This window comes from Phoenix dactylifera, chromosome 1 (genome assembly GCF_051530095.1).
Source record: "Phoenix dactylifera cultivar Ajwa chromosome 1, Ajwa_hap1_PhDact_Kaust_v1.1, whole genome shotgun sequence".
Taxonomy (NCBI): domain Eukaryota; kingdom Viridiplantae; phylum Streptophyta; class Magnoliopsida; order Arecales; family Arecaceae; genus Phoenix; species Phoenix dactylifera.
In genome coordinates, this window is record NC_143190.1 from 73,872,816 (window position 1) to 73,897,955 (window position 25,140).

At 38.0% G+C, this 25,140-nt stretch overlaps 1 protein-coding gene and 1 pseudogene across 2 annotated transcripts; one reads left to right on the forward strand and one right to left on the reverse strand.

Moving 5' to 3' along the window:
- The first annotated feature begins 563 nt into the window (after window positions 1–563).
- On the forward strand, window positions 564–24,326 carry EMB2753 (tetratricopeptide repeat (TPR)-containing protein). Of its 2 annotated transcripts, XM_088711800.2 has the most exons (27): window positions 602–749; window positions 1,793–1,859; window positions 2,761–2,839; window positions 4,302–4,384; window positions 4,518–4,667; window positions 5,120–5,235; window positions 7,783–7,888; window positions 11,815–11,886; window positions 12,069–12,184; window positions 14,783–14,915; window positions 15,755–15,832; window positions 15,997–16,050; window positions 16,157–16,227; window positions 17,317–17,371; window positions 17,466–17,561; window positions 19,791–19,919; window positions 20,025–20,107; window positions 20,185–20,415; window positions 21,293–21,425; window positions 21,505–21,615; window positions 21,923–22,054; window positions 22,637–22,693; window positions 22,794–22,891; window positions 22,977–23,035; window positions 23,114–23,225; window positions 23,322–23,422; window positions 23,568–24,326. In XM_088711800.2, the coding sequence occupies exons 4-27, from the start codon at window positions 4,313–4,315 to the stop codon at window positions 23,765–23,767; spliced, it is 2,565 nt and encodes an 854-aa protein (XP_088567926.2). In that variant the 5' UTR covers window positions 602–749; window positions 1,793–1,859; window positions 2,761–2,839; window positions 4,302–4,312; the 3' UTR covers window positions 23,768–24,326. The 2 variants fall into 2 exon arrangements, with proteins under 2 accessions (XP_008792977.3, XP_088567926.2); XM_008794755.6 differs by lacking the exon at window positions 1,793–1,859 and having other exon boundaries at window positions 564–749.
- On the reverse strand, window positions 8,187–9,352 carry LOC148715559 (pentatricopeptide repeat-containing protein At2g17525, mitochondrial-like; annotated as a pseudogene).
- Window positions 24,327–25,140: the final 814 nt, after the last annotated feature.

A 25,140-nucleotide genomic window follows, 5' to 3' on the forward strand; every position in this document is an offset into this window, starting at 1 on the left:
ACCCAAAAGTCATAAAAAAGGAACTAGCCATTTGTTATTCCTAAAACCTTGACCCGACTCAGATGATAGAGATAAAAGGTCACCAGAATCTGATACCAACTGGACCGGACCCTACGCTTTGGCCGTTGGCCGGCCCCGTCTTTAGCCATCCATCCCCATACCATCCGGTCCGTGGCACAATGGCGATTTCAATCGAATTCGGGGTCCTTCACTTCCGTGGTGCGGAACATTGTAAACTAAATGCACCATCACCGTGTGACTCACGCAAGCGCATGGAGGCGCGATCGTAACCATCCGATCGTCGATCCCGTCATCAAATTCTTTTCAGGGACCAGATTAGCTCCGACGACGATCGGATGCAGCGATGGCTATGCGTGTAATGCAAGTGATGCGTCCGATTTAAGGGCGATGGGCGGCCGATGATCGTCGAAAGCGGTCCAGGAAATGTCGGACCGAGCCCCGCCCGGTCTCGCGAACCGGACCGTAAACGGGAGTCGATCGGGCTCTCTCTTTTCGTCGGTCGGTCAGCTTGGTTCTGAAGGGTAGTAGGGTTGCAGCCAGCCAGCCCATAATACTATTATTTACCCCTCGCTGCTGTCTTGAGGCCCAGTCTTTCTCCAAACACCTATCGCCCTCTTCCCTCCCCGCTCCACCGTTTCTCTCTCTCCGCTAGGGTTTCTGCCGCGCTTCCGCCCGCGATGGGGTCCTCTCTCCCCCCCAAGGAGGCGAATCTATTCAAAGTCATCGTCGTATGTTCCAATAACTCCCCCTCCCCCCTCTCCCTCACACTCCTTCTTGATTCTTTCTGGGTCGATCCAATCCGCATCGGTTCTTTCTCATCGCAATCGTAAGCTTTGTCTGTTTACAAGGAGTTGCTTCAGTCCAGTGTTTCTGACGGTTTCTATGCTAGGTTAATGCTTTCTTTAATGGAAAATTCGTTTCTTGAAGCTCTGCGGATTCTTGATTGCTATTGTAGCGTGAAACGATCGAATCTTGTTTATTGGAATTAGTTTGGAACTGATTTTTTGAGATCGAATCTTTTATAGCGAGGATCTTGATGCAAGAATGTTGTTTCAATGTATTTGATGCCGAATCAAAATTGGTCTTGGTCATGACATTTAAATATACACTGTCGAGTTTTGCATTCAATTTTTTTTCAGCCAGGTGCCGCAAGTAATGACAGAATGCATTCCACTTGGTTGGTGGTTTGCTTGTTCATTATGCCTTTGAAATCTTAGTTGGTATTGCATGCCCATCTTTTATTTGACGTACTATGAGATATAAAAGACAAAAGAAGTGCTCTTGCTGATTGTCAACATATGGAAGTTTCACCATGGGAGTATCACATTTTACTTAGGACCGCTCCCTTGCATGCACAACTCAATATTCGTATGGTAGAGAGAATTGAAATGCATGGTTAAACAGCTACAAAGAATTTCATGGAGTTGGTTCTGCGCTACTAATTTTGATTATGTATTCGCAGTGAAGGATTTATACACTACCATTTTTCCCAAATGAGCTCTTTTTTCTCCTGCAATTGAGTTGTTATTTTTTTTTAAAATTGCGGTGTTCACCCAGAATTTCTTGTTTTTCTTTCATAAATCTATTTTGTATATGGCCCAGAGCATGGTCTTTCTTGACCCTAATTTCTTTTGTATTGCTTTGTGAATATATCTCATCTTAGTCATCTCTATTTTTCCCTCCTTGTTGGAGAATTGTTTTGGCAGTTTGTTACTTGTTGCTAATAGCAGTTTCAGATATCCATTCAACCTCCATTTCTTTTCTAAAGCAGCTGGTTGCCTTCACAATGGCTCTGTCTAGAAGCAAGAAAACTTGCATGAACAAGTGCTTGGAGACATGTATTACAATTATCTTTAGTGTTACTTTATTGGCATTTAGTACAATGGTTCTAAACATTGAACTGTGACAGGTTTCTCAACCTAAACAGCACTCTGTATAAAATTACAATTTTAAAAAATTCCTTTTGTAGTCTTTGATTCTAGGCAGCAAGCAAAACCCTACTTCAAGCTGGAATGCTGAAAAAAGTTTATGGTAGAATGAGTATGAATATTGGACAAAAGCCATACTCAAGGGTAACTTAATGTTTCTTGTGTTCATCCATGTCATTAGTTTTTCCTCCTCTTTAGATTAAAGTACTTAACCTACCCACTTAGAGGGGGATAAGCCCAACAAGTGACCTCCATGTAGAAACAAAATTCAGAAAATACCAACAGAGATAAATAAGCCTATCTTAAGAAGATATTGGTAGTAAAATGCCATTCAATAATGATAGATCCTACAAGCTTGCCTGAAGAAGTCCTTTCCACAATATTGGTACTAGTATCTGTTGGAACTTCTGTGGTGAAATAGGGAGATTATTTGCAGACCACAAGCTATAATGGTACACCATGAATTTCTTATTGGAAAGGTTGGATTGACTTGTGAAAAGGGCATTAAAATCAATCTCTTATTTGGTTTGTAAGTGCTTTTCTGTAACTTCATCAAATTCTGGGTGCTACTTTCAACTGGTGCGCTACGAAGTTTCATTTACTCTTTCAACAGGGAATTCTGCACTTGTGCAATTCCCCTCTGTGGTTATATAAACAATTATAGAGACTAGTCCATTATAAACAAACTTCAGATCAATAAATTATAATTCATGGAACTGCTAACTTTGCTTAGCTGCTTATACATAGGCACACGCACATATACATATGTTACTTTGTCTTTTTATTTATCTATTTCTTTTTTCTAATGCAGAAATCATATGAAACCAAACAATACAAGAAGGGACTGAAGGCTGCGGATGCCATATTGAAAAAGTTTCCTGAACATGGAGGTATTCTTATAATTGCCATATAGAAAAGTTTTATTTTTTCCACTTGTAGTTTCTGTAGAGGTATTTTGGGTGCATATTCTTTCTGTATCAGTATTTTGAATGATGTTCTTGATACCTCGCAGTATGTTTTGGTTTATTTGATTCAAAAAAATTCTGTTTCATTGTTGGAACTCTATAAGTTTTCTGGGGGGATTTTATTCTAATGTGATGAAAAAGAAACAGAATATTCTGTTATCACGTGAATGCGTTATTTTTTTATTGGATTTTCCTGTTGTATTTTGTAAGCAAACTTGTTAATTGCTATGTTAAAGAGCTAAATACATCAATATCCCACACAACCTCCTATGTTATCTCTCCAGAATGTTCTCATTGTACTTCTTTGTGATTCAATATCTCTTACAGATAAAAGATCAAAAACACATTAAACATGAAATTCGTTGTTCTAAAGTTTGTTTGTTTAGTTTCTATTCCATCAGCTCGAAATTGACTTTGGTGTTTTGGAAAATGTAAATTTGATATATAAATGCAGAAGTGTAAGTCCTTTCCAAATATCGGAGGAGAATCTCTTTAACAAATGAGGCAAGGAAATGGAAAACATGCAGCTAGTTCATCCACAAGTGGAAATCAGATATTGAGGTAGTAGGGTGGAAATATTGGATGTCATTTGGGGAGAGGCTTCGTAGTGCTTGCGATAGGAGGATCAAGAAGTTATTTTTCGTTTCTTTCCACTAGGGGGTTGAGTAGGAAGCTGTCCTCCAAGTCTCCGATTATGAAACAAGAAGCAGAATTTTACAGAATCAGTCGGATATGCGTAGTTTGATTTTCTAAGTTGCAATTGTTTGAGTGATCCGAACAAATTCTGAAGCAGGTTTCCGGAAATAGTCTGGTTGATTCTTCAACCGTGAATGGCTTTTTGTAAGGTGGCATTTCTTAATTTGCTAGTGGCATATTGATTCTTTGGAACTGCTATGTGATGTCCGCGCAAACTGAAATAATATGCTAAGGTGCAGCCTCTTCAGTTTTGTATTTGCTTAATGTTTTAGAGGGTTGCTGGAATAGTCGGGCACTACGGATATCAGGATACTTGTCTATAGTTTCTGTGCTGCAACTACATTACTGCTTAATGTTTCTGAAAATTGCATGCAAATCTTTCATGGAGGGTTTCAATCAAGCTTGCAGGACTTTGAAACTAAGTTGTCTTGTTTTTGGGTATAATGCTAATTTGTTTGAATGTTCTTGATGCACTTCAAGTGCTTAAACTATCTGCCTTTACAGTCTCTGCTCATCCTTTATGCCTTAAATAAAACCATAATATATCAATCTGAGAATTTCATATTATCACCAGTTGCCACCGTTTGTGCTAACATTTAGTTGGCAGCTCCTTAGTGCAATTTCTTTGTAAAATATTTTCATGTTTAATGCAATTTCATTGATGCATTCTTTTTTTCTTTTCTACTACTAGAAACATTGTCGATGAAGGGATTGATATTGAACTGCATGGATCGAAAATCTGAAGCATATGAACTTGTTCGCCGTGGCCTCAAGGTTCATTTACAGAAGTTACTTTTTTGATGCATTATATTTTCAATGTGACATCTCTACGGTTAATTTCTTTGCCTCCTTGCGGAAATATTTTTTATGAAACATCTCTTGGGTTAATTCTTTCACCTATTTGCAGAATGATCTTAAAAGTCATGTATGTTGGCATGTTTATGGTCTGCTTTATCGATCAGACAGAGAATACAGAGAAGCAATAAAATGCTATAGAAATGCTTTGAAGATCGATCCTGACAATATTGAAATTCTACGGGACTTATCACTCTTACAGGTGGGTATGGGAGGACTGACTTTGTTACTGTTGTATGAATTTTTTGTTTAGCAATAAGAATTTTCATTTGATTAAATGAACATGACGTTGCTCTTTTGCATTCCATCTTCATTGTGATTCTCCATATTGTAATATATAACTTCAGCAACAAGTCATGGTATTTCATGATATGACTTTAAGAAATCACAAATTTTTACTGTTTATTGTTTTTGTTGTTTTTCAGGTCACTATATAGCAGTAATATTTTCTAACTTGTTTTTATCTACAACTAGTAGTCTAAATATTTGTTATCCTCTCCTTTCTCCTTGAATGAAAATTTGAGTTACATCCAACTCACATCATAATTTATTGTATTTTATTCTGGCCTAGCAGAATCTTAATGGTTCAGACCAATTTGTTCAAATATCTGTTGCATTTGCTATTGCTGTTAAATACATCTGTCATTTCGACAGGCTCAAATGCGGGACCTGTCAGGGTTTGTTGAAACCAGACAGCAACTCCTGACGTTGAAGCCAAATCATCGGATGAACTGGATTGGATTTGCTGTTTCCCATCATTTGAATTCCAAGTAAGTTGTATTTCCATGCGTCATTTTTCTAACTAAAAGGTGGATATTGTTGTTCTAATTATTGAGCAAAAATCATGGTCATCTATTCTTTATAGGTTGAGGGAAACATTGATATTTAGCAACACTAGAATGTGTTTTCCTAAAAAATGGATTAAACTGTCTAACCTGTCTTGGTTTCAGTTATGAATTGAATCACCAAGTGTACTTTTTTTTAGTTCTTCTAGTAATTCAGAATCATGGTTAAGTCATTTTCTTGTTCTAGATTATGTAAAATGATTATAGATAGTAGATTTGAGCAGGAAGGGTACATGAAAAATACCTGTCGTTGATTCTCTTTTTATATAATTGAAGAGTCTTGCAGTATTATTAAGCTTATATTCACAAGCAGAGTGATCAAAAGAAAAAAGGACCAAAAACAAATTGCAGAATAATGAGAAATGTGAAACATTAGTCCAGTACACCTAAGAAATATATTACTTATTTCCTTGTTTAAAACTTTCCAGTTTTAACATATGGATAGCCAATTCAAAGCTTTACTTTCAGGTTTCAGTTGATTGCCACTGAATAAAATTTTATGATCTTCAAATGCTTCTTTTATCCTTCCAGATGGTCCATTGAACCACGTGTGGGATCAGTTCTGATGCTTTTTGTTTTTTGCTATGACGCATTCATACTTTTGTTGCTTCATGTTTGATTCATGCTTATGATTTTGGTTTTCTGCTTGGTCACAAGCTTGCACCACAGAGAACTATGGAGCAAATGATAATTGTAAATTTTAAAGAAACACTATATAATTAGCATAAATGGTTATGCATGATTTATTTTTAGGTGGATATTTATGGCCCTTGGCGGTAGCTCCCGCTCTCTTGCAGTTTTCACATTGCTTCTGTCAAGTATGGTATGATGAATGCCTTGTTTTATTTTTTCCATGTTCTTCACCAGCACCCGAATCATTATGGGTTGTGGAATTGCTCACTGAACTGTCCTTTTAATTTAGACAATTGCATCATGAAGTTTCCTAGTGCAACTGGTTAACATTTTCAACTTATTTGAGTCAAAAAGCTTGAATAATTATGTGGTCTTACTAACAGTGCATGCAGAAATAAAATTTACTAATGTGAATTTGCTATTGTTTCTATCATTGAAATTCTCTTGAGGGCAGCAGAGATTGTTTGGATCTCGTCTTTCGATAAGTGAGTCAGTTGCTTTCTGTAGCCATAATTCGATGTAACTAGCAGAAATAAGTACCTGAGGTCATCTAGATGTCAATTTAGTTTGCCTAGTGTACTAATTTTTTGATGTTATTTGTGAAATGTCATGTAGATTCAGCAGCAGCCATCAATTCTTATTCCCCAGCAGGAATGAAATTACCTTTTTTTGTGGATTCTGTATGACCTAAAGTCAATTCACTGGTGATCCCTTTGTCTTCTCCTTCTTCAATCTTCCTCCATTGTTGCACTTTATATTCAAAATCTTGCTGAATCTTACGAGGCTGCTACTTAATGCTGTGTAAAGCTACTGAGAAGTCTTGAGAATGCATAGATGACAAGCAGATCAAATCAAACTATTTTTGGTTTGTTTGATATTGTTAACTTGTTTAAAGATCATTTTCATAAAGAAATCTATGACCAGGCTAAAATTGAGCAAGGTGTTCTGAGTTTGGAGCTTGCCTGGTTGGCTGTGATTATTTAAAAAACAGTTGTTTTTTGGGCCTTTTGTTAATAATACTTTATGTAAAAAGAAAACTTGGTGGTGCTGGTGGTAATCAAATTCATTAAAAATGTTTTATTATTCTTCAGTAACACTTGTTAATCACTTTTTCTTTCTTGTTTTAATCATTGTAAACATGAAAAACATGGAAGGATCCCTTTGTGGAGACAGGGGAATGTTGTTAAAGGTTGCATTTTCTTGTTGAGCTAACACATTTGGTCGATTTTGTAGGAGTCCTTAAAAATGTTTCTGAATACTTTTAAATAGCAGTAGTAGTGCATGCAGTGATATATACTGTGGCTTCCATATTTATTGTGTCTGTAAATTGTTTGGTGTTTCTTGTTTACCTAGCATAATCTCTTGGAGAATCTTAGTTTCCTATCATTTTAATTCTTTATTTATCCCATATATGTGGTAGTCTAGCACCCATTTATGAAGGTTACTTGAACTTTGATTTTTTTTATTCTTTATCATCATCTCCCAATCTTTGCTCCCCCCCACCTTTTTTCTTACATAACTAATAGCCAATGAGGTATAAACTTGGGGCCTAGCATCCTCATTTAGTGCTTATACTGCTAACCCTATATTGGTGGTATTCACGCTACTGATGGTAGTAGTTGACTTGCACTGTTGTTCTTATGCTGCCCTATTGCCAAGGTCATAATGGTAGGGATTGTAAAATATCTTCAAGCATCCTATTACATTTTACCTTCTATATCACACAAACAGGTAATGTTAGAAATTAATTTTGATCCTTAATTATTGCTGACATGTTTTCTTCCACTGTAGGTTATACTATTGTCCTAATTATTTGTTGTTATTGTGCATATATTTTAGTGGTTCAAAGGCGATAGAAATCCTAGAGGCTTATGAAGGGACACTAGAAGATGATTATCCTCCAGAGAATGAACGTTATGAACATGGAGAAATGCTCTTGTATAAGGTAAATAATATGTTATTATGAACCCTTTTGTCTTCATTAACTTCAAGATCTTTTTTTTAACAAAAGAAAGTAATGGCATAGATATTAATTTCCACTTTATCATAGGCTCACTAGCATTTTGCTACAAGCAAGATTTTAGCTATTAGCACGGTGCACAAGCAAGGGGTCATTGCTTGGTGTAATTGTAAATAAGGACTCAAGTCCCAGTAGGGTGTCCCGCATGACATCAAAATGGGGGATCAACCTCAATGTTGGGACAGGACCATCTCGTCATTATCCGACCGTCCTGATTGGCATGTCTTAAACCATTCTCTATCCCAAGTAGGGCTGGAAGTGGGCCGGGTCGGGCCACACCCCTACCCAAGCCCGGTCCGACATTTTTTTTCGGGCTTCGGGCCGGGCCGAGGCTCGAACAATTTTACAGGAACGAGGCCCGAGCCCGGCCCGAGCCCGTTTGGGCCATCTTGGCCTCCCCAACCTTATTCTCCTGGCAGAATCTCAATATCCTCAAGCTTCTGTCAACAGCTCTAGGAAAAGAGCTTGCCATCCTGTTAAGAAACTCAAAGGCTTCTTCCATGCTGCCTTCCTTGTAAAGCCCGTATAGAACACTATTATAAGGACTAATGTTGTCTCCATGTCCTCCTCTCTCCTCTTCCATCAAGCTCACAACCTTCAACCCATCTGCGACCCTCCCTCCAAAGCACAATCCTCGAATCAATGTATCAAAAGTTTCAAAATTTAGACTGATGTCATCCATCCTCATCTCTTCAAAGAGCTCCATAGCCAAGCCGAGCTTCCCCGAATCACAGAATCCAGAGATCAAGGAATTGTAGGTGTGCACATTGGGAAGAACTCCTTTATTGTCCATCTCCTTCAACACCCGCCGCCCCACCTGCCCTTCATCAGGATGCCGAAGGTGCGCTCGTCGCCGCGGACGCCGAAAGCTGCCATTTTTCAACGGAAGAAGTCGCGGGCGAGGTCGATGTCGTGCTGGACGAGGGCGTCGAGGACGGAGTTGAGGAGGCGGAGGGAGGGGGAGCGGTGGGGGCGGAGGAGGTCGGGGACGCGGAAGGCGCCGCGGGGGTTGCCGGCGCGGGAGAGGGCGTGGATGAGGGAGACAAGGGTGGTGTCGTCAGGAGGGGAGGGGAGGGCGGAGAGGAGGCGGAGGGCGGCAGTGGGGCGACCGGAGGAGAGGAAGGAGCGGAGGAGGGCGGTGGAGGCGGCGGGGAAGGAGGGGATGCGGGCGGCCCATCGGAAGATGCGGAGGGCGGCGGAGGGGGTCTTCTGTTGAAGGATGAGGCCGGTGAGGTCTTCTTCGGGGGTGGGAGTTGGGGCTGTGATTGGAGTGGGGAAAGAAGAGGAGGACGAGGAGGAGAAGGGTTTAGAGGGGAGGAAGGCTGGGAAGAGACGGCGGATATAGACTGGGGAAAGAGGAGATTTTGAGGGGTTGGGGAAGATGAGCATGGGACTCGGTATAACAAAATTCCCAATTCGGGCCGTGGACCGTGGTCAATTTCGGGCTGGCATTGGGCTCGGGCTTGGTCCGGGCCCGGGCCGGGCCAATGGGAAACCCGAGCCCCGCCCGAAATAAAATTGGGCTTAAGAAATTCATTGGGTCGAGCCCATAGCCCGGCCCGCAGGCGGCCCGACCCGATGGGCTTCGGGCCGGCCCGAGCCCGGCCCGAAATTCATTGGGTCGAGCCCATAGCCCGGCCCGCAGGCGGCCCAACCCGATGGGCTTCGGGCCGGCCCGAGCCCACTTCCAGCCCTAATCCCAAGTGTCGGGACGAGGCGAGACGGTAGCACGCCCCATTTCATAGGCAAACAGGGATAGCCCCATCCCATAGGATTTAAAATCTTGATTATAAAATGGTTGGACTGACAAGTACAATGGCATGGATTTGAGTTCTAGAGTAGCCATTTTCTGCCAAAAAAGAAAGCCAAATGTTAGGACCATAGACTGTTATGCCACCCTGCCTAGTACTAGGCATACCAGACGGTACCGAGTTGGAATCGGTGCGAAAATTATATTGAGGTTGGTATAGGTCCCGTATTGACCTATATTGAGCCGTACCGAGGCTCACTGAGATGTACCGAGGTGTGTACTGACCTATACTGAGATAAAAAGCGAGAAAAATAGCTCAAGATATGTATCGGTACAGGTGCATACTGTACCGTACCGACCTGTACTGTATTGAACCGGTAATGTACTGGTGTGGTACCCGATACCGAGATTGCAGATCTTGGTTAAAAGTGTTCCTAGTTCACCCCCCCTAACCTTGGATTGCTATGACTATAACTGGGTAACATCCTTTTTAGCACGGTGCACAAGCATGATGTCATAAAAAAGAGAGTGCATCTACATGTTCTAGTTCCTACGACGAGTTTGAATTTTTTTTTTAGTTTATTGCAAATTGAATTAAATTTTTCATTATTGCACACCAAAATTTGATTGCAAATCGATACAATAGTTAAACCATATATCAAACCAAATTTATCTCTCATGATCAAGTAGCATGAACCATGGTATCTTTCATTATATAATTCTTTTCATTTTCCGTTTTTTTTAGGTGGCGACTCCATTTCTATTTTAGGGTCAAATTCACTTTTTGTCTGTCACCCTGATATCGGATATAGTACAGTTGACGGTTCACTACCGACTTAAACCCTAAGACCAAACTTGTGCCCTCTTAGAACAACAGCTCGCCATCGCCTCTCCCTCGCACAGACCCCTTGAACGACGGGAAAAACGGAGTTGTTGAAGTTTCATCTTATGGGAAGGATGAGAGAGCTGCTGCCAGATTCGTTCCCGCTCCTGATTACAGGAAATAGTGGTGAATGCTAAAGTCTGAAACATTGCTAGTGGAAGGTTCATCTTTGGAATAACACAAGCAAATGTATTATATAGATTGTACCTTACGGTGGTGTATCTAGTGGGCTAGGCTTGTGAAAAGGTGTGATGAATGTGAAATTAACTTTGAAGATTAGAAGAACTCCATACTCCATGAGTAGGTCATATTTGGCACATTTAGAGTCACATAGCTTTGGCAATTAATGGTGAAGTTCTCGAAAAATAAAGGATGTTGTCATTTGGTTTATGAGGATTACCATGAAGAACCTATTGAATAGAAACTTCAACATTTGGTGAGGTGGGCTGGACATTGTTCAGTCTGTTAGAGTAGGGATTTAAATGAAGGATTTAGAAAGGCAGATATGCAGACACGGCAAAATTGACATGCAATTTTTTAACATTATGATAGAATTTTGGTTTTGTTAACCGGCTCATTCAATATGTTACAGTGCTAATATGTTCTTGTCAACTTAGTCAATTTCTGATGCATACCATCTATGTTAGTTAAACTAACATACTTTATGAAGTTAAAAGTTGAGGATGGGGCAGAAAATACTTCCATGACAACTTGCAGCGATCTTAAATAACCAGATATGCAAAACTTAACACACATGCCCATTTACAAGATTAGAAGCTTTTCAGAAAGCTTACTGCAAAATGGAATTGACCCCTAATGAACAAGAAATCTTCTTAAGGTTGGTTTATGTATCTTTTGCTGATATAAATTTGTAGGTTTTTTGCTGAAAGTTAGTCAACGAACTACTTGATTTTTACATCTTTGGATATCTATACAATGCATGATAATCTTTCGTTATGGGAAGTTTTGAACCTTTTAAGTTGATAAATGCATCCTCTACTTCGTGCATAAGTTGCAGTTCAATAAAATGTTTTATTGCCTATTAGTAGATTGTTTCCTGCATAGTCCACATTATTTGTATGTGGGGTCCCTTTTTTTTTTTTGGTGTGTGTGTGTGTTGGGGGGGGGGGGGTACAGTTTAGTCTTACATTGGTTCTTCTCTCTTCATCATAGTTATCCTGTGGATTTTCTGCTTGTACTTAAAGTAATTTTATGCAGATATCTTTGTTAGAGGAATGTGGGTTGCCCGACAAAGCGCTTGAGGAGATGCACAGGAAAGAGGCTAAAATTGTAAGTGCAGTTGTGATGCTACTTGAGTTATTGAATGTAAAATGCTGGGTTATGAACATGTTTAACAGTAAAGACAACATTGTTGCATATTAACCACTTCACTTAATAGGAAATAGCCGTTGCTGCAGCATATTCTTGTTATCTGATTTTTTGTTAATACTGCTTTCTTGCTAATGCATCAGGTTGATAAATTAGCGTACAAGGAACAAATGGCTTCTATGCTAGTGAAACTTGGTCGCGTAGAGGAAGGAGAAAAACTATATAGGTCTCTGCTATTTATGAATTCCGACAATTATAGGTAAGCTGTTTGGTTATTTCTCACTTCAGGTTGATGTGAGCTTTTAATTATTGATTCAGCTGATTAAAATTAACTCACCCTGAATGGGTGAAATGTTGTTTTTTGGTTTTTTTTCGTGGAATTGTTGTCTATTATAAGAGTGTTCTTACTTTTACTTATCGTGCAATAAAATCTACTTTTGCAAGTTTTTTATTAATGAAATTTCAGCAATTTTGAACTGGCTGCTAAATGCCTTTAGCAACTTAGCTATCTTTGGCACTGATTGATCCTACTGATGGTTGATCCTGCTGACGGTATTCTTAAACTTTTTTTAATCATTGTGGTTAATCTTCATATAGATAGAGGTGAAACCCTATGTTTATTTGCAAGACTTTTCACCATTGCTTGCTGTTTCTTTTCCTATTAGAGACTAAATTGTCAATAGTACCTCCAATGTCTCTTTCTTATGCCTTTTAATGATTTTAGTTGGGCTATCATGCATGACTGACTTGCCTTAACTATTAATTGGATGTACTGAAAGTCTGGAACGTTATGTTTTTTCCTTGACATGCTCTTCAAATATTTACCTAAAAATCATCATCAGAAGGATTGACCAAATCAAATCATGTAACCAATTGTGTGAACATAAATCATATATGTTTAATCTGTTTATCTGTCATGCCAATTGGATATGTAGATTCTGTGCACCTTCAGTACTTGTGCAGGTTTTTCTTCTTTATTGGTCAAACCTGTGAGTGAAAGGATAAAATTAGCTGGTAAGTGAGAAATTTGCAAATTGGAAATATTAGATTTTCTTAAAGAAAAGGTGGATAACACACCCAGCATATTGGCTTCAGGAAGACAATAGGGCTGGAAGGAAAGTATTCTGTTAAAAAAACCAGCATGAACCAATTCTAGTGAGTCTCTCAGTAAGTGGGAGTACTAGTGGAGTAGTTGAATTACCTTAAAGGTATTTAGAATTCTTTATGCTACGTATTGTATCTTGACTCAGTTAGTTGCACTCACGCCAGATTAACGTGAGTGACTGTTTTACCCCCCCCCCCCCCCCCCCCCCCCCCCCCCCAAAAAAAAAAAGGTATTTAGAACCAAGTGCATAAACACTGCTGTTTGAGAAACATCTGTGTGGGTTAATCCAGTCCATGGTGTGCCACACTGGTGTGAACCGTCCTATTTCGGGTGCACCATACCGTTCCAATACTATATTGAGACTCAGTATGGGAGGCCGAACCGATTCCCATATCGATTGTACCGATAGAGGTGAAACCCTATGTTTATTTGCAAGACTTTTCACCATTGCTTGCTGTTTCTTTTCCTATTAGAGACTAAATTGTCAATAGTACCTCCAATGTCTCTTTCTTATGCCTTTTAATGATTTTAGTTGGGCTATCATGCATGACTGACTTGCCTTAACTATTAATTGGATGTACTGAAAGTCTGGAACGTTATGTTTTTTCCTTGACATGCTCTTCAAATATTTACCTAAAAATCATCATCAGAAGGATTGACCAAATCAAATCATGTAACCAATTGTGTGAACATAAATCATATATGTTTAATCTGTTTATCTGTCATGCCAATTGGATATGTAGATTCTGTGCACCTTCAGTACTTGTGCAGGTTTTTCTTCTTTATTGGTCAAACCTGTGAGTGAAAGGATAAAATTAGCTGGTAAGTGAGAAATTTGCAAATTGGAAATATTAGATTTTCTTAAAGAAAAGGTGGATAACACACCCAGCATATTGGCTTCAGGAAGACAATAGGGCTGGAAGGAAAGTATTCTGTTAAAAAAACCAGCATGAACCAATTCTAGTGAGTCTCTCAGTAAGTGGGAGTACTAGTGGAGTAGTTGAATTACCTTAAAGGTATTTAGAATTCTTTATGCTACGTATTGTATCTTGACTCAGTTAGTTGCACTCACGCCAGATTAACGTGAGTGACTGTTTTACCCCCCCCCCCCCCCCCCCCCCCCCCCCAAAAAAAAAAGGTATTTAGAACCAAGTGCATAAACACTGCTGTTTGAGAAACATCTGTGTGGGTTAATCCAGTCCATGGTGTGCCACACTGGTGTGAACCGTCCTATTTCGGGTGCACCATACCGTTCCAATACTATATTGAGACTCAGTATGGGAGGCCGAACCGATTCCCATATCGATTGTACCGATACTGTACTAGAGTGGTACCAGTATGGGCAGTATGGGGTCCGGTATCGAAATGGCGAACCTTGGTCCTGTCAGTCATCTGCAGTTAATTGTTAACTTTCTATGACATGACATATTTTTATGAAGCAGTCATCTCATTCCATGGATGTTTTTTTCTTTTTTTCCCTTGTAGAGAAGGGAAATCGGTAAGGTGGTCTTGTGAAGCTCTCGTTAGCATTGGGTGCTCAAGCTTGATTTTTTTTTTCTGTTGTTACTGTTACAGTAGTTCTACTTTAATTGTTATATAGATATGCACGATATTGCTCAATGAAGTGGAACTGTCAAAGGACTGAAGTTTCTAGGTTTAAGGCTACAAAAACAATCAAGCATGATCTTGGGAAGCACTAGTTGAAAGTGATAACTGATAATTTACTGATCGATGTTACTTATTTTTATTCAGGTATTTTATGGGCCTGCAAAAGTGCCTTGGTTTATATTCTGAAAGGGGTCAATATACATCTGATGAAGTTGAACGGTTAGATGCCTTGTATAAATCACTTAAGGAGCAATACAGTTGGTCATCTGCTGTCAAGGTAAACTGGTTACTCATTCATTATCTTCAGCCCAGGATCCTGGTCTTATTTTGTGCACTGCTTATGCTGTTTTAACTCAATACTTGTATTACTTCAGAAGATCCCTTTTGTTTCATGTTGGAGAGTTCTGCCCTATTTATTGTATTCTGACTACCTGTCATGGTTGCTGATTGTAAACTATGATTTCATATCAAATTTTTGGATCACATATTCAATCAAAGCAACAACCTATTTAAAACACATTCTTTAATTATCAACTTATTTCACTTGAAGTGAGTGAGAGTCGCACAAGATATTCTTATCAAAAGGAAAAGCTCAAGGTATTCCTTGTTGCAGTATGTAATAGCGTACTACTAGATTAAAAATTTTGATGCAAAGAATGGCTGCATTAACTTTGATCCGGTGATATCTTTAGGTAATTGCTTCAAAAGAAAAAAATGGATGTGTTAGAACATGTAGGAAGATAGGCAAAATTTTAATTATTGCAAATACTTTGTGTTTGTGGTAATTTGATACTTCGTGCATGTTACCATTATCAGTGATATTCTAGAATTTAAATTATAGGCCAATTATTGTGAGTTTTGTAAGGGCAATGTCTGCATGAGTATTACAAGCAAAGTAGTGAATGCCGAACACAAGGATAATGGTCGTGTTTTCGTATTCTGTCATTTTCTGCAGTTTCTTGAACCAGATAGGTGAGCCTCTCATCTTGAGCAACACTTGCCTTTTCCTTTAATCTGTACTACAGTTTTCCATGTAATTCCTGTCTTTCAATCTGGGCAATATTCTACTCATAATTACCATAATATGTAGTGAGTCCCCCTTTTTTTTTGGCTCAGCGAATACCACTTGATTTTTTAGAAGGTGACAAATTTTGGGAGGCAGCAGACTTCTATATTAGGCCTCTACTAACTAAGGTAATAGGGGTTTTGCTCTCATAAATTTATTTTAATTGTATGCACTGTTTTGTACTGAATTATGTTGCTTTTTGATTTGAGTATTTCTCATCACTCCACTGTCTTTCTATTATACATATTGTAAACAATTATAGCTGACAGTCATTTCTTCTATACTCATTCAGGGTGTTCCTTCATTGTTCTCTGATCTTAGCCCATTGTATGACCACCCTGGAAAGGTTTGCTGAGTTGTTTGTCATGCAGCATAAAGTATTAAAAACACAGAATTGTAGATTATACAAAGGAAAGCTTAAGGTGTGATGAATTTCTGCACGTCCTTGGCAGGCATGCATTCTTGAACAGTTATTCCTTCAGCTGGAAGATTCTATTAAAAAGACAGGATGCTTTCCTGGAAGGTAATCCTGGGACTGCTGTTATGTCAAGGTGCTATTAAAATCATCGTGAATTTACATTTAAATTAACTTCCGATCTTTGAATTGGATGGTGGAACTCTATCATGTTGAGTTGATTTAGTTTGGACCCTTGAAGGTATCATCGTATTTAATCAAAATGGTAACAAATTTTGAGGTTGAATGAACTGTAGTCTGTTCAAATCGTTTAGTCATAAGTAGTTACCTATGCTGTTGTATGATATGTCCAAGACATCTGTATTTCTAACATGCCAAGAGAGTCACTATGAGTTTGTTGCATGTATTTGAATGCCATCTTTTCATATGCCTTAAAATTTGAGAGGAGGCAACTGCAAAATTTGGTTTGAGTTTTATAATTGATGAGGCTGTTAATGCAGTCAGATGCATTAGGATGCGGCTCACGAGTAGTTAGTTCGGCATCCTTTCAGATTCTATCATTTATATCACATAAATTTGCAACCTCAGTAATCTTGCTTCAAAATTTTTCCCAGAATAATTACAAATTATAGATGTTCATAGATCATTTGTTTTGTAGCAAATTTAGGAAAAGTGTGTTAAAGATGTGCCAGTAGTAGCATAATTAGTTACTAGGCTACTAGCAAATTTTTTGGTTACGTGCGTCAAATGCTATAGTATAGCTGGCCAACTTACAAATGGTAACTCATACTTGCTTTGAAGGCTTTGGAAAAAGAGAGGATGCGGGCCATGATATTTGTTGAAAATTTGAAATGGTGAGAAAAGTATAGAAAATTTCCTGATGGATCACGTTAAAAAATACCTGTCGAGATGTGTTTGATGAGAGTCATTTAAATGGTTCTGATTGTTATGATATGAATGACAGCCAGTAGTGTAAATACGAAATCTATGTTATGTATTCTGTTCTTAAATTGGATTCTAACTAATTTTTGAGCCCAAGAAGTTTCTTGATAACTATGGTCCATTCACCATCTTCTTAGAACTCACTGCTTAATCTCTGCCACTTCTTTTATGTTCCGTTGAGATTCATATGTTTAAACTGCAAGATGCTTAAAATTTAAATTCGCAAAGAGATTCTAATTCTTATTCTAATCTTAGGACCCAAAAGGAGCCGCCTTCAACACTAATGTGGATTTTGTTTTTGATTTCCCAGGTTTGGCTTTTGTTACTCTGTGACTTTTAACTATATTTTTGTGACAATTTATGTAGTACGTATTCTTATGCTATGGGCCATTGTATTGGTGCAGCATTATGACAGGAGGGGCCAACATGATATCGCACTAGCTAAAATTGATGAGGCTATCGAACACACTCCAACTGCGATTGATTTATATTCTTTTAAGGTCTGTAAACTTTATTTTTGAGTCATCAATCTTTCTCAAAATTACCCATCATTCTTGACAATCTATTGTTTTGTAGTATCTTCTGAATGAACAGTGTCCTTATTTCCATGTGCAAGTATCTTTATTTAGTTAAATCTGTTCCAGTGATTTGTTGTATTTGTGTTCTAAATCCTGCATAATGCATATATTGTAATAAAACAATGACTCATTCTGCACTCATAAGAAATTCAAATTTCAAAGGTTCCAGTTTGAATAATAATCACTCATTGGAAGTCTTGCATATCTTGTACATGCTCTGCAGAACTTGATAGGTGACAATTTCTATGTCCATGCTTCTACCTTCTCCTTTGGGCAGTCGTTGGTGTTGTCATACTGGCAAAAAAACTTGTATTCACTCTGCACTATTTAAAAATGAAGTACTAGTATTAGATTCCGTAAGCATTTGTGATGAATTTTGCTGAAGTTTTTCAGATTTCCAGATTTTTACCTGTATTAAGAAATTTGCAAGCTATTTTATTCCTTTTTGGGTTAATCCAAACTCTTTCTAAATTTGTGATGAATTTGCCGAAGTTCTGCCGATTTACAATTTTTACCTCTAGCTGAACTATTCTTGAATTGGAAAAATGTCATTATTAGAACCTTGCTGCAGGGCCCTATCACTCTTGGCCAATTCATTGCTGCTTGCACATATATGACTAGGAATACTGTCTTGCACAAGTGTCGCTCCGAACTGTAGCCTGTGGATTCCTAATGAGCCAGAAGTTTGGAGAATGCAGTGTAATCAAGTGCACACCTCTTCATGCCACTGCATGGATCTTGCTTGTAATCTCTAATGACCGAGATAATCAATTAATGAAAACCTCTTTCTCTTATCAGAATCATTGCATGAGAGCATCACTGCCTCTTCCAGCGTGATATAAGGTTTCAATAACACTAATAAACCTGAAGCACAATTCCTCGAAAACAATTATCGTAACAATCATTGTTAGTTCTTTTTTGCATTAACAAAAATGTGAGGTTTATTTTAAAATAAAATATTCGACAGCTTTAGTGGCTATTATTAGTAATTCTGCAAAATAAAAAAATAATAATGATTGCTGACTATGCCATTATTAGTTGAATTAATAACTAATAGTGTTGATGATAGCCACATAATGTGCATTTTTTAAATGCCTGATGTGAAGGAAAAGGAGGTGACAGAAAATATTATGATGGTTTTTACTAACTTTTGTGGACACTCAAAACATTTTTAATCAGAACAAGAAAGTATTTTGTTTTATCCTTGTGAACTACGTTATCAATTTATAACACTCTGTTCATGAGTTTATTTATGTCATTACTGTGTGGTTAATTTAAAAGTGTGTTAGATGTACATCAATGTATTGGTCGCACAACCTTCTGATGTGTTGGTCTTAAATAACTGATGGTGGGGTTCGCATGGAGCACAATTCATGATATTGTTGGTGTCTCTTGCTTGTAGATAGGACAATTTTATGGTATAATGATTCTTATAGTTTGGAGATATCCTGTTATATTATACGCATAATGAAAATCTAAGAAATAATTTTAGTTTAATTGGTATTTCATCACCATAAGCCTTACATTATGTTATAACTAGTGAAAATCATTGCAATAGCATTTTCCCCCAAAATCAGTCATATACAATAACAAAATAATATTACATAATTGTAGAGTGTAGACTGTTAATTAGTTAGTTAAACTTTGATTAGATTTATATTTTCACATGCTCCTCTACCTGCACGTGCAGCATGTGCCAAGCTACTAGTCTGATAAAAACAGGGAGTTTTCACCGCAAAACTAAACCTTAAGTTCTAATTGATCTCTTTAAAAAAAATTAAAATTGAACTGGCATTAGACATATTCTGCAAGATATTAAAATGGAACTGATTAAGAACCCTCCACAATGAGGTTTGGCCATTACATCTTATATGTCTCCTTTTGACATCATAGTTCAGCCCATCTGAATTCATCTGAGCTACTCTATAAGTCTTTCTATGTTTTGATTTTCTTATTGATCATGGATCATTTAATTTCAACAATCTCGAGAAGTCAGGATCATGGTTTGGAAGTTTGGCAATCATAATACACTACTAGATGGTAATGTACTTTGTCATGTGCTTATATGACAAGTAAATTGATGTTAATCTTTTACTTAGAAATAGCAAATCAATCATCTTGTACATTAACATACTATATTTGTCATCACAGGGAAGAATATTAAAGCATGCAGGTGATTTAGCTGCTGCTGCTGCTTTGGCAGATGAAGCTAGGTCTATGGATCTTGCTGACCGTTACTTAAACAGTGAATGTGTCATGCGCATGCTTCAGGCTGATCAGGTACATTGAAAGATCCAAAACCAAAGATCTTCTGCCTACTATGTTGTGCGGTTCTTGTCTTTCTTATGTGGAACTAAATTTTCTTGAAATCTTTGGTTGATTAAGGTTGGGTTAGCAGAGAAAACTGCTGTGTTATTTACAAAGGATGGAGATCAGCACAATAACCTGCATGACATGCAATGCATGTGGTGTGTTGTTGTTACTTTATTTGCCAAGTTTTAGTTTTCTTTATGTTATTCTTATGTGATTCATGTGTTGTGGGAAGGTATGAACTTGCTTCTGGCGAGAGTTACTTTCGTCAAGGTGATTTGGGGCGGGCTCTGAAAATGTTCTTGGCTGTTGAGAAACATTATGCAGACATGACTGAGGATCAATTTGACTTCCATTCTTACTGTCTACGTAAAATGACCCTGCGTGCCTATGTGTCGATGTTGAAGTTTCAAGATAAGTTGCATTCACATGAGTACTTTCATAAAGCCGCAGCAGGAGCTATCAGGTGAAGCTGCCATTTAGTATAATTTAGTTATTTATTTAACTGAACTCTTGAATGTATACTGCTAAGATGCACTTTCTAATGCCTCAACTTTCCTATTCACTGTAATCTTGATTGTTAGCAATGAAATTTTTGGTAATCTTTGTCTCATCGCCATCTCATTTATCTACAATTGCAATCCGATTTAGTTATGCTATGTGCTTGTATCTTAATTAGTTCTATATGCTTCCCTTTTTTCTAAAGAATATGGTGGTCATTCACCACTACTCAGGTTTGAACCTGAGACCTCTCACTTGCTGAGGAAGGTACCAACCATCTGAGATGACAGTTGTTGGCAATCAGTTCTGCTTGCTTGAGATTAAATTTACTTGTATGTTATGTTTTCTCTCCTCATGTCAGCTGCCCTTTTTTTGTGTGCCCAGGTATATTTTAGCTGCATGTTGTCTTGCTATGGCTAATGTCTTTAATGAAGTATTGGTCGTGTTTCACATTCTTATTTCTTTCCATTTATTCCCTTGCAAGCATCTAGTCTCATTTCTCATATTTTTCTTCTATAAAATGTTTTGGTTCTTGGTACATAGTTTGTCTTTTAAAATGTATGATGTGCTGAAATTTGGATTAAAAAAGAATAGGGGGTATAATTTTCTTGTTCCATATCTTTAGGAGGTTACTTGAAAATATTCCTAGTTTGTTCTCTATGAAAGAAAATGCTGAATGTAGAAGGCATGCTGTTGCTCATTGGAGTCATTAATTATGCTATATGATACTGGATGCTACTTCAGTTTGCTTATGCTGTAGTGTTGTGTGTTTTTGTGTAGTTCTGTCTTATCATTCAACTTTTAGAAAATGTGTTAATTATATATTACTTATGTAAGTGTAGATGCTATATGAAGTTGCATGATTCTCCAATAAAGGCAACAACAAAAGAGGGCGATGATATGTCAAAGTTGCCTCCTTCACAAAGGAAGAAACTGAGACAAAAACAAAAAAAAGCTGAAGCTCGTGCAAAGAAAGTAATATTGCCACTCTTTTTTGTCTTAGAAATTTTACAATCTAGCTGTTTTCTGTGATAATATTCTCGACATCTTTTAGGAGGCTGAAGAAAAAACTGAGGAGGAAACAACTTCTGGCTCATCAAAGTCTGGAAAGCGACAACATGCCAGACCTGTTGATTTAGATCCTCACGGGCAAAAGTTATTGCAGGTAATTGTTAATGTGGATTTTTGGTTAATCTGAGTTCCATGGTGTGTTACTCATGCTGAAAAGCCTCCTCCATCCCCTTCTTTGGTGTGGATTTACTACTTCTGCGGGATCAAATGTCTTACACCACTGGACCTGTAGCCAGCCAGTGGTTAATTCTGAATTTTGTGTGTATATATATATATATATATATATATACAGTAAGTGAGGCAGTTGGCACTCAAATTATCAGGTTAAGCAAATTTCAAGTGGTTGGCATCGGATGGTTATCATCTGAATAAGTGTGTTGATACATTATTTTGGAAGGCAGGTCGAGGATCCATTATTGGAAGCTACAAAGTATTTGAAGTTGCTCCAAAATAACTCTGCAAGCTCATTAGAAACACACATTCTTTCTTTCGAGCTAAACATGAGAAAGCAAAAGATTTTACTTGCTTTTCAGGTAACTCCATATTCAATGGCAAATATTGAACTCTCATTCCTTGATACTTGATACATGTTCTTCAAGATATGTATATGTATGTATGCAGTTATTCACCAAATCTCTTTAGACCTTGATATTTACGCTTCTTCCAAATGATTGGAAATGTATTTACTTGTATTTAGATTGTTTCAGATATTTTCTTAGGTACCTGTTGAAATGAACTAAGAAAAAAACATAAGTATGCCACATCTGTTGTTGTACAATTGATTAATGTAGCCTGAGTTATCTATCTAGTGAGTCTGTGTGATGGAAAGAGCAAAATTTAGGTGTCAACAGCTGAGATATCTAGGCTCAGCTGTAATCTTTGATGTTTGCAAGTTCTGACCAAGAAAAGAGGAAAACAGAAGCAAATCCTGAATCAGGTTCATTTGTCTATTGAACTTGAGTTCAATCAGTCACGTCTCCTGTTGTATCAAACATGCTAAGACTTGCGTGTACTTGTCATATCTTCCATCACATTGACCGAGGCATTACTTTATGTGAACATATAACTAAATCTTTTATTTTAACTCTTTTATCTTAATGCTTGTATATTTTCAGGCTGTCAAGCAGCTGCTTAAGTTGGATGAGAACAATCCTGATTGCCATCGGTGTTTGGTATGTCACCCCAGAAGTTATTATATAAGTTTCAGTGTACCTAAATCTTTTAAAGTTCTCTGATTACTTCCATGACGTATCTGGAAATGATTTTTCACAGATAAGATTCTTTCATAGAGTTAGCAGTTTTCCTGCCCCAAAAACTGACACACAGAAACTAATTTGGAGTGTCCTAGAATCGGAACGACGAGACATAAGGTTATCACTGCAAGCCCCTTTGTTGTTACGAATTTGCCTTTTCTTTTGGAATGTATGCGAGTGTTCTAGCTTTTTTCTTTTGCAGCCAGTTGCATGGGAAGTCACTTATTGAAGTTAACCAATCCTTCCTTGAGAATCACAAAGGTTTTGTTCTTGTGCCGTATGTGTTTTCTTAGATTATAATCCCATAGTGGTATTGATTTAATTTGTATGGAAAAACAGATTCTTTGATGCATAGAGCTGCAGCTGCAGAAATGCTACTTGTTCTGGAGCCAGAAAAGAAGCTTGAGGCAATTAAGCTAATTGAAGATTCGACAAACAAACTGGCACCAGTGTAAAGTTCTCTCAAATTGTCAATAATCATATATTCAACATAGATTCTGCAAATTTTGAAGCAAAAACGAAATGATCCTTGAATTCTCGTTAGCAGAGATGGGGCACAGGGACCAGTCAGGGAATGGAAACTTGATGACTGTATTGCAGTCCACAAATTGCTTGAAACAGTATTTATTGATGAAGATGCTGCTTCCAGTGAGTGCCTCAATGCATGAAGTTCATTAAGTCTTCTATATTCATGCTGCAATATATTTAAAATTATAGGAGTTTGATTGTGAATATGTTTACTAGGTACAGAATATCTTTCTACCTTTTGCTTATTTTTTTTTTTCCTCTGTAGGATGGAAAGCACGATGTGCAGAATATTTTCCATACTCAACATATTTTGGAGGCTGCAGGAGCTCAGTTGTTTCTTATTCTTTAAATCACAACGTACAGAATGCACCGGAAAATGGAGTTCTGGCCTATCAAGAAGCTAAAAAAGAAGAGACTCGCTCGTTGAATGGGAAATTGCATGCCTTTAAGGACCTGACCATTTAATAGTATGGCATGCTCTCTTTGGCTAACACCTGCACTGGAATTAAAGGGGCTTGATTGATACACAGAGCAAGCATTGCACTGGTGGAATCTGCCGCATGCAGGGAAGAGAAATCACTTTGGAACAGGAATGATCTTGCAAGAGCACTGCTCTGGGACTTTTGTCGGCGCATTGCTGTAGAGTTATGTCGTTGATTTGAGACTAACATCTCAAATGGCTCTTTGTATTACGCTCATTAGTCTGTTCCAAAATTGTATTATTATTTAGCATTGTGAAAATGATGAAGAGGGTCTTTACCTTTCTTCATTCAATCAGCGATTTGGCCATGGTGAGGGTACAGTAGCTTGGAGCTTTTTATGTCCGCAGGTTCAGCGGTCAGACAGCTTGAAGCATAATATTCTTTAAGCCGTGGGTTGGTGCTAATTATCCGGTTGTACTCAGCACTTCATATGGACCACTATTTTTATGTGACCTGTGTTGCTATTCAATTAAAAATTTTGGCATAAACTCTGTATTACTTAATTTGGTCTAAAAAGATGAAAAAAACGTGATACTCTGAAATCTGATTTACAAACGCAGAGGCATGCATTCGTCATTCCTGTAGACGATTTTCTTAGTACATACTTGTGGCAATGCTTGGATTGAATGTATAATTTTTTGGATCAGTGGCACCAAAGCTGGTGGGATTAGCCTGTGTATTTCATGGATGATATCTTCTCCAAGAGCAGATGCATGAACTATAATTAGCAGGCTGCTTGGAGATGAATTATTCCTAGAGTAGAATGAAATTGGTATAGTTTTGCTGCATTAAGCAGGCTTAATTTTTGCCTGCAGTCTCTTCCAAAGCGTATTTAATCTCTCGCTCTCGCCCGCACCCACCCACCCCCGGTGCCGTCTCTCGCTATCTGGCTCTCTCTTCTGTGGAAACATCTCGCTCTTGCTTGCTGGCTCTCTCTTCTGTGGAAACATCTCGCTCTTGCTTGCTGGCTCTTTCCACATTGTCATTCAACAGTAAGAGCAGGAAAGCCTTAGCCATGGGACGCTATTGTCTAATTTTCTGTGCATGTATGTATCCTGATGGTAAGTACATGTTAGGATTGGGGGTATCCAAGGTGATGCATATGGATGAAACGTCACATGATTCAGATGGTTTTGGAAAATCATAGGCTAATGTATCGGCTGTCATAATGCTGGGAAACCATTTATTTACCTTTTTTTTCAGGTATAGCGACAGTATTTAAATCTTTCGATCATTGTTGATGTTTTGGGTGTAGATTGTCAATCTTAATGTTTCATCATTATAATTTGCCTACAGGGCATGCCTAGGAATTATTAAGGGGAAACCAATTGAAGTATCAAACTGGATCCGCGCGTG